Source organism: Psammomys obesus, unplaced genomic scaffold (genome assembly GCF_907164565.1).
Source record: "Psammomys obesus unplaced genomic scaffold, mPsaObe1.curated_primary_1811, whole genome shotgun sequence".
In the NCBI taxonomy this organism is placed as follows: Eukaryota; Metazoa; Chordata; class Mammalia; order Rodentia; family Muridae; genus Psammomys; species Psammomys obesus.
In genome coordinates, this window is record NW_026592890.1 from 11,816,018 (window position 1) to 11,826,115 (window position 10,098).

General features: G+C 44.4%; 1 protein-coding gene across 2 annotated transcripts in view; it reads right to left on the reverse strand.

Annotated features, from left to right (window-relative positions):
* The window catches only part of Mpc1 (mitochondrial pyruvate carrier 1), a 14,532-nt gene extending 7,052 nt beyond the window's left edge, over positions 1-7,480 (reverse strand). Inside the window, exons 1-2 of one of the 2 annotated variants that reach the window (XM_055615893.1) lie at positions 7,310-7,480; positions 2,251-2,254 (exon numbers count right to left, since the gene is read on the reverse strand). In XM_055615893.1, the coding sequence (XP_055471868.1) occupies positions 2,251-2,254; positions 7,310-7,380 (75 nt within the window). In that variant the 5' untranslated portion in view covers positions 7,381-7,480. The remainder of the gene's footprint in view (positions 1-2,250; positions 2,255-7,309) is intronic. The other variant, XM_055615892.1, reaches the window with a different exon arrangement.
* Positions 7,481-10,098: the final 2,618 nt, after the last annotated feature.

Consider the following 10,098-nt stretch of genomic DNA (forward strand, 5'->3'; position numbering starts at 1 on the left):
TGTGTGTGTGTGTGTGTGTGTGTGTGTGTGTGTGTGTGTGTGTGTGTGTTTGTTTGGGGGGAGTGTTCAGCTCTTGCCATCAAATAATTTCTCTCACTTGAGGGGCACCCATCATTGGGTGGTCTGGCTGCAAGTCACATTGTTCCTGGAATTTTGAAAATATTTTAGTTATCTTCAAACTTCAGAGGGGAAGAAGGAAGATTAGGTCACTTTAGGATGAATCAGCTTTGTATTACTCTGTTTTAGACTAACACTCCTTAAATAATTAACATGTTTACTTGCAAAGCCGGGCAGGGATCTGACCTCAAGTTTAAGGTAGCAAAGAACATGTATTCAAAATGAGGGCAAAGATGGTTTTCTGTGTGTGCATATTTATGTGCACATATGTGTAAGCCAAAAGACAACCTCAACTATAGTTCCTCAGGTGCTTCCCACCTTAGGTTTTTGTTGTTTGCTTGTTTACATTGGTGTGGAGCTTGCAAAGTAGACTATGCATACTAGCCAGCAAACCCCAGGAATCTGCCTGTCCCCACTGCCCCAGCACTAGATTACAGGTGTGCCACATCAAGGTCTCATTGTGTACACTTTCGTGGACTGGAATTCACAGTGGCTATGTAGAGCAGACTAGCTCTAACCCTGAAGAGACCACCCACCTCTGCCTCCTGAGGGCTGGGTTTAGGAGCGTATGCAGCCACACTCAGCTTCCGGGCTAGAGATCAACTTTACTTTGGCATCTCTACGACTGTGCTTAAGTGAACCTTTAGTAAGGGAGTGAAGGGAAGAGCTGATGCAGAAGCCATGGAGGGGTGCTGCTCTTTAGCTTGTTCCCTCCTGCTTGATCAACCAGCTTTCTCTTAGAACTCAGGACTACCAGCCCATGGATGGCACCAGCCACAATGGACTTGGCTCTCCCACATCAATCACCAATTTAAAAAATGCTGTACAGGCTTGCCTTCAGTACAGTCTTATGGAAACATTTTCTCAGTCCAGGTTCCCACCTCTCACATGACTCCAGCTTCTATCAAGTTAACATAAAAACTAGCCGGCACTAAAATCAACAAACCCAGGCAAAAGCTAAGCTTTTATCCTGCTTTTAATTGCCCACGAGACATCCATTTGCAGTCAAAGCTTTTAGCAAAAGAAGCCTGAATCCTTACTATAGAATCATGTACTATATGCTATTTTCCAATTGACTTATTTCATTTAATAATCTATATGCCTTTTATAATTTCGTAGCTCATATTTTACAATATTGTACTGTCTGGATGTACCATGAACCACTTACCCACTCCCACTGAAAGACAACTTGTTTTATACCCAGTTTGGGCAATTATGCTTAGAGCTGCTATAAATAGCCATATGTAGGTCCCTGTGTTAAAATAAATCTCAAGTTCTTTGTTTCTATCAGGGAGTATGATTTCTGATGTATAGTTGGAGCAGGTCAAGTTTTGCAGGAAAGGATGACCTGTCCTCCAGAGCGGCTGTACCATCTGTATAACCACCAGCAATGAAGAGCTCTTGTGGCTCCAAAGCACCTCCAGTACTTGGCACTGTCAATGTTGGACGTTTAGGCTATTACAATAGATGCTTTGTTATATTTTGTTGATTTAATTTGCATTTTTGTGATAACATATGCTGAGGAGCAACTTTTCTTATAACTTTTTTATCTGTGTGCCTTAATGAGGTGTCTGTGAAAACGTTTAGCCTGTTTCAATTCAGTTGTCTCAGGAACTCTGAATACTTAGTTTAACAGTCCTTTATCAGTTATCTTTTTCAAATACTTTTAAGTCTATGACTTTTGTTTTCTATTTCACATAGCAGACTTTTAAAAATTGTTTTCTGAGACAGGGTCTCCTTGTGTATCCCAGGCTGGTTTAGATTTCTCAACCCTCTTGCTTCCACATCCTAAGTTTGGCATTTATAGGCAGGAATCACCATGTCAAGCTGAAAATAATAGTCTTAAAAAAGGCTGGTTCATCCATTCTTTCTTTCATGCATCATGCCTTTGGTATTGTACCTAAAAAGTCATTGCCAACCCAGGGTAACTTAGATTTTCTCCCACATTTTGTACTTTGCACTTTATGTTTTGATCCATAAATGTAAATTGAGTAAATTTTTTGTTAAAGACATAGGATGTGTCTAAGTGTTTTGTTTTGTTTGATAGGGACGGCCAGTTGCTCAGCACCATGTGTTAAAGACTATCTTTGCTACATTATTTTGTCTTTGTTCCTTGGCCAAAGTTCAGCTGACTGTGCTTATATGTGTTTACTTATGACCTGCCTATTCTGTGCCATTTTTCTATTTGTCTATCCCTGCCTTAGCAGCACAGGCTCAATTACTATAGCTTTAGAGTAAATTCTAAAACTGGGTACTACCAGCATTCCATCTTTGTTTTTCCTCAGTATTGCATGCGTCACACAGGGTCTTCTACTCGCTATATACTTCTCTACTAAGTTATTGTTAATTTTTGGTGTTGCTGGGCATCAAACTGTATATGAAGTCCAGAATCCATTTACTGATACCTACAAAATAATTTTGCAGGTATTTTGACTGGTACTGCACTGATTCTCTAAGTTAAGCTGGGAAGAATAGACATGGAGTAGCTACTTCCCATTACTCAGTTCTTTGATTTCTTTCACAGTTGCTTTTTTAGATAGCTCTTACATATCATTTTGCTATAATTTTTATCTATATCTATTTCACTTAAGGATAGAGATATAGCTTAGTGGTAAAATGTGTGTTTAACATGCACAAGGCCCTGGATTCACTAATTTCCAGCCCCCCAAACCAAACAAGACTCCAGCCTTTGAATGTGATAATGTAAATGACACTGTATTTTAATTTCAAACCACATTTACTAGTTGGAAGTACACAGGGAAGCAACTACCTTTTATATTAAAATTGTACCCCAACCCTTGCTAGTCTCACTTGTTTTGTTTGTTTGTTTGTTTGTTTGTTTGTTTTGAGACAGGGTTTCTCTGTGTTGCCTTAGCTGTCCTGAGCTCACTTTGTAAATCCTCCTGCTTCTGGGACTATAGGTGTGCGAAACCATGCCTGGCTTTCTCACTTGTTAACTGCATAAAAATTTTGGTCCTTTTCTTTATCTACATAAACAATTATATCATCCTTAAGTTTTGTTGTTTTCTTTCCAGTATGTATGGCTATCTTTTTTTCTTAACTGCATTAGTCAGAACTTCTTACATGGTATAAAAATTTTTTAAAAAGTAGTACTTTGCCTGGGTCCCGATCTTATAGACAGCCAACAATTGCATGTTACTGGTCATTATACACTGAGAAACACAGTAAGCACTATCAATTTATTCAATTACAAGTATGATGAAGCAGAATGATAAAGAACAACTATCATAAAATAAACTTGTATTTTTCTTTCCCTTAATTTAGAGTAGCGATTGGCAGCTCAAAGGTTTTTGGGTTTTTTGTTTGTTTGTTTGTTTGTTTTTTCCTAAGCTTATTTTATTTCCTAATTATGATGAGCACTGCTGACTGCAATCTCTTATTTTACTTAAGGGCTGACAGAATTTACTACATTTCTTTGAAAGCACCAAGAGAAAACTTAGGGAACATAGTTTACTGTAAACTCAAGTATAACTTACTTTTATCATACTGAAAGGATACAATGGGAAGCCTAGAAGTCTTATTTATAACACTATTTAAGTGAGATGACATTTCAAGGTTGTCTGGACTATAATTCTGTATTTTGTTAGGAATGCTCACCTCTATTTTGTGGTTATTTTCACAAAATTTTATCTAACAGTTTAGTTGTATTCTAACACTTAGAACATTTGTTAAATGATAGTAAAGGCCTCTGTAAATTGGGCTTTCCAGCTATCAAGAGGCTCATGGTTAAGCATCTAATATTTTCATCAATTCTGAAGGTCAATAATAGAACAGGAAAGTGCTGAGAGAGTCCAAATGCAGCACGTGAGAAATACTGTTGTTGAGAAAAGGGAAGCATGGGCAGGAGGTACACAAAAAGGAAGTACCAGGCTGGGCATGGTGGCACATACCTTTACTCCCAGCACTTGGGAGGTGGAAGCATGCGGGTCCCTAAGAATTCAAGGTCATCCTGGTCTACAAAACAAGTTCCAGGCCAGCTATGGCCACACAATGAGAACTTTTCTCAACCCCCAGGTTCCACCTTCCCAAAAAGGTACTCCAAAGTACTCCAAACCCTGCTTCCTTCCAAACCCATTTCTGTGCATCATTGTTTTGTCAGTCCTAAGCTGACAATTCTGTTTTGGCTCCACAGGTGAGTGTTGAAAGGAACTCAAGTTCTCTGATTGGTCTCAGTAAGAGTTTTCTCATGTGGCAGGCAAAGGGCTGGGTTATTCCCGACTCTAAAAGTCCATGTTTAGGAAGCATTCCTTTTATCTACCACAACTTTTCATTTGGGTAAAGAATATAAAGTCTTAAAGCTTTCCTGGGAACTCAGACGTTAAAGTCAACTAATAGTAGAACACCTTATTAATTTGAGAATGTCCACTGCCAACATGTCACTAACCTCAGAGTTGCTGCAGAGTGAATGATTTTAAAGCACTGCACAACCTAGGTTCTACTTAAGGAACCTGTGATGTGTGTGCTTGTGTGTGTGTGTATGTACATGCAGTCACCTCTGCTTTAATTATAAACTGAAAAATAAATATTTAAAATAAATCTGTATAAAATAGTTCTTAAAATACAAATCTTATCTCATTGCTTATTTTAACTTAACCAAAAATGAAAGAACTAGGAAGAAAAAAAGGACTATTTTAGGTACATAAGAAAATCCTTTGAAAAGGCAGGTGTGGTAACAGACACCTTTAATCCCGGCACTCAGGAGGCAAAAGCAGACAGATCTCCTGGTCTACATATTGAGTTCTAGGACAGCCAGAGATATATAGACATCCAGTCTCAAAAACAAAACAAAACACCTAAAACTAAAAATAAAAAGGGTTAGAGAGCTGGTTCAGCAGTTAAGATCACAACTGCTCTTACAAAAGACCTGGGTTCCATTGCAGCACTCATCTGGAGCCTCACGACTGTCTGTACTACTACCAGTTCTAGAAGATCTGACACCTACTCTGACCTCCATAGGTACATAATTCAGGCACATATCAAACACGAGTTTGAGCCTCAACATTAAAAAAAGAAAAAAAAAAAGAGAGAGAGAACTATTATGGAAATACTTAACTAGAAATCCAGAAAGCTCTTGATCTGAGATTCTTATAAAAAAAAAAAAAAAAAAAAAAAAACAAGTAAAGCAACCTGGTTGCTCTGAAGGTTGAAGGTGCTCAACCTTAATCTTGAGCCCAGGCATTGAAGGCCACTCCCAGAAACTCCTCTCAAAGGATGACATCATTAGCAAGATGAGTGGATGGTGAAGACTGGTGATAAGAAGAGTTATAGAAATCTAAGGCACTAAATATATCTTAACTACAATAAATGATCTTAAGCCGTGGTGACACAAGCCTTTAATCCCTGAACTGGAAGCAGGGACAGGAAGATGTCTGTGAGTTCTAGGCCAGCAAGTGAAACCCCATCTCAAAAATGAATGAAAATAGATATGTTTCAAGCACCAAAGCTACTAAAGCACAAAAAAAAAAAAAAAAAAAAAAAAAACAACAACAACTAAACTCCACAAAGCTAGGAGACAACAGGACTAGCTTGCACAGCAGGAACACATGAAGGCCTGAGTTTCAGGAGTACCAGGTGTGGTGGCACATGCCTGTCATCCCATCCACTCAGAAGGTGGAGGCAAAAGGATCACAAATGATTAAGATTATCATCAGCTACATAGTGAACTGAGAGGCAAGCCTGCATAAAACGAGGCCTTGTCTCAAAAAAGGAAAAAAAAAAAAAGATTTTCTAATTCTAGAAGTGCTTCAGTTCAGAAACGGCTTGAATAGTCAGCAGGCTGTCAACTCAGAGTTCTTTAGTTAGCAATGGATATAAATAAAGCATATACAAATAAGTAATTGATAAATACAAAGGACCAGAACTTCACTTCCAAACAGTAGAGAAGCAATTAGATTTTTCTCTTTATGATTTATTCTCCATCGCTAAAGTAAAGCAAGACTGTTGGAGGAAGGGGTGTCTAGAAGAAATACCTGGGACTATATATCACCATGGTAAATTCTAGAAAGAAAAGGTCTTTTTCCTTCCTAGGGGAGAAAAAAAACTAAATTTAAAAGTTTGTCTTTCAACACTTCACCTCTGTTTTCTTTTCCTTTTTTTTTTTTCCTTCCTGAGACAGGACCTCTGTGTAGTCCTTCGCAGCCCTGGAACTTGGTTCTGTAGACCAGGCTGGCCTTGAACTAAGAGATCCTCCTGCTTCTGCCTCCCTCACGCCAGGATTAAAGGCCTGCACCACCACTGCCCAACTCAGAATTAACAATTGAAAAGAAAATTAAAAAGCAGCCCTCCACTTACATAACGTTAAAAATCACAAGAAAATAAAGTTTTGCTTGGAAATACTTCAAACTGTTTCCAAGCTTTGTGAAATACTTATAAACGGAATCCAGGCACCGGAAGATTTTACAACTGAAAAATTAATTTTAAAGAGTGCCTTTTCAGTCTCTCAATGTCGAGCCCACCGGACACAGGACTCCAAGTAAAAACCTGCTCTCAGAGGCACTGCTTGGCTGTGGTTGACAAACACTGGTCGGTCCCCTCCTCCCTCCCAGACGCAAGTCCTGCACCTTGGAGTGAGCAAAGGAGGGGGTGGGGGAACCGATCTCAGTGCTTCGAATTCTAGCTCCCACTACCCAGCTCCAGGCAGCAGCGCGTGTGGGAACATTCCAGCACCGCTCCCGCCAAGTGCCAGACCCGTGACGACGGGGACACGAGGAGGGGGCGTTGGCACCCAGTGTCCCCACGTCAACCCACGCAAGGGCACCCCGACTGCCTGCCCAGGACAGGCGTTCCCCGTCACGACCTGGAGCGGCATCCCCAGAGTCACCGTTTGTCCTTCAGTCAACGGTCAGCGCTCTGGTCCCTGTCACCTGCCATTCCCTAGGTCGCCCCGCCCGGGAGCGGTGTCCCCGCGGTCACCTGCCGTCCCCTCAGTCACGGATGGGAGCGGCATCCCTACAGTCCCCCAGTCGCGGGACGGGGCCGCTGTCCCCTGTCCCCCGCCATCCCCTAGGTCAACCGCCGTCCCCTCGGTCACGGGTGGGAGCAGCGTCCCCCCCCCCCCCCCCGCTCTCGGGCGAAAACGCCTCCTGCCCGCGCGCCGCTCTCCCTTCCTGGCACCGAGCCGCAGGGCTGCCCCGTGGCAGGCAGCTCCCTCACGGCCTACGCGGACGCTCACCTCATGAGATAGTCCCGGAAGTCCTTGCTCCGGACATAGTCCACCGCTTTGCGCATCAGCGTTCCAGCCATGGCCGCGCCGTTCGCAGGGAAGCCGCTATTCAGACAGATGACACCAGCGTCCACCCGGCCCTCGGCGCTCTCACGGGGCGCCCGCCTCACGACACCCGGGTTCGCCTTACGGCCGCCCAGCGCTCCACCAATGAGAACGCGCCGGGCTGAAGCGCGCGGCCGCGATTGGCTAGCGTGGGCAACACACCTCCTGCCGGCCCTCGGGGTGGCGCGCGCCGCGGGGCTGCTGTCGCAAAAGGGCCGGGCGGCGGGGACTGGCCGGCGGTTGGCAGGGGCCGTGAGGGTGACATTTGTCTGCCCCGGGGAGCCTGGGCTGGCTGGCGTGGTCTTCGGCGGGCGCGGCGGGTAGGTCCGGCTCCCGTCAGCCCGCGCCGGTCCCTTTGCTCCTCCGGCGACCGCAGGGAGACTGAGATCCCGCAAGCCGGGGGGCGACCGACTGGGGATGGAGTCGCCGAGTGCAGACGGGGGGGAAGGCAGTTAAAAATAGCACAAAGCCTCAGTCTCCAGGAGTGTGGCTACCCACGTGTGAAGAGGAAAGGTTATGTAAGTCCCCTCCGTGTGCGCACGGAGGGAGCGTTAGCTGGGACACCCGCGTAGGCCTGCGTTGAGGCTCCGGGCCACGCCCGAGACGTGGCGTGTGCAGTAGAGCGGAGCGAGCTGGGCTGAAGGAAAAGTGAAGGGCCTGGGTGCCTTGCTCCTGTCACCACCACCTCCCCCTGAAAAAAGAAAGGCGATCTGCATCTCCGCCGCTTTAAACCGGATAGCACAAAGACCACGACTGTCTTCAGCCCTCACCCTAGGATGTCATTATGAAGGTTGATAGCGCTGGGACTGTAACCACTGTTGGGAGGGTTCTTGCCTGGTTTGCGCCGGAATTCCTGGCTAGCTTCCATCCCTCGCACTGCATAGGCGGAGAGGTGAATTAGCAGGGTGGGTGGGGGGGTGGAAACAAGAGGACCAGGAGTTCAAGGTCACCACTGGCTCACCTGGCTGAGTCGGCAGGGTTGGGGGTTGGGATGGCTGTTGTTAAGCAAATGGTAATCTCACTTCTGCGATTTCCCCTTCTGCATATAGTAAACGTGCACGTTTTCTCGGGTTTAATTTTTGCCGGTTTATTCTAGCAACCTTTTGGGAATAGAGGGGACTCTCTCTTCCTTACAAAAGCATAACTTGAAACTGGGCGCTGTGGCACATTCCTTTGATCCCAGCACTCTGGAGGCGGAAGCAGGAGAATCTGAGTTTGAGCCAGGGCTACTCAGAAAAACCTTGTCTCAAAAAAAAAAAAAAAAAAAAAAAAAAAAAAGACAAAACGAAAAACAAAAGCACAATTTTTTGCTTTTTTTCCCCCAAAGCAAGGAAAATTGAGTCATTTAGAATGCTTCTGGGACTCTGGAATGCACTGGCAGAAATGTACATACATAGTTTTAGATCAACTTGGCTCAAGCTAAAGCCGTCTGAAAGCAGAGAGCCTCAACTGAGAACATGCCTCCAAAAAATCAGGCTTTAGGGTGAGCCTGTGGGGTATTTTCTTAATCAGTGATTGATTGACTGGGGAGGGATGGGCCCATTGTGGATGGTGCTATCCCCTAGGCATGTGATTCTGGGTTTTATAAGAAAGCAGGCTCTAGGTTCCTGCCCTGCTCGAGTTCCTGTCCTGACTTACCTTAACGAACGGTGATATAGAAGTGTAAGCCAAATAAACCCTTTCCTCCCCAGCATGTTTTCGGTCATTGTGTTTCATAGCAGGACTAGAAACCCTAATAAGACACATCAGCTTCAGTGGGGAAGTGACTGAGGTAATTCTATGAAATAAATGTGATACGCTGGCTTTCAAACATTTGGATTTATGTCTGCAGGTTACTGCTGCCAGCTTCCATTTGAATATTTTTCTGCCCTGTACCCCATCTTCTCTCTTGTGTTTTATAGTAAGGCTACTTCTGAGACTCATCAGCCAAGCTTCAGAGATGAAGGATCATTGAGAGGACAAGAGGGCTCATACACTGTTGGAGATATAGGAGAATAGTCTGGCATCTGTGTGACCCTTTCAAGGCTCAGGGAACATTGTGGAAGAGGGAGAAAGAATGAATTTAAGAACTGGAGGAAGGGATGGATGTTGTGGTGTACTGTCCTCTGAGCAAAACAGCCACACCATTTTCATCTGATGAGCTGTGGCCGCTTGCAAGACAGCATCACTAGTAGGCCTGCTGATTGTTTATACTTCCTCAGAGGAGGATGGGGTAAAACCTCAGCTGAGATTCCTGTATCATGCAGCCATGTGTGTGTGATTCTGCCTTAACTGCACCTGTTCTCCAGGCCTCAGCAGGTGCTAGACCATCCAGGTTGGAGAAAGGTAAATGAAGGAGGAACTCCATCTAGGCCATTGTGGGGAAGCCACTGTTTTGGGGTCTCCCACACTCCCGTAAGCTGCCCTTCACCCATTCTTTGTAAATAAGCTCAACACTCATTGGTTCTGCAGGTTGAACTTCAGAGGGGCCTTATAGGAGAGGTAGACCCAGTTTATGTCTCCCCAGGGAGACAATTCTCAAAACATGGGCACTGACCTCATTTCCTTCTTAGTAGTCTCACCCTTGCCCTGGTAGGGTTAAACAACCAAATCCCTGTTATGCTCTAATTAACTAAGTGCAGCTGGCCCACACCTCTGTTCCCTTATCACTCAGAACTCCGTACCAAATGTCTCAGAGAATAAATTAAAGGCCA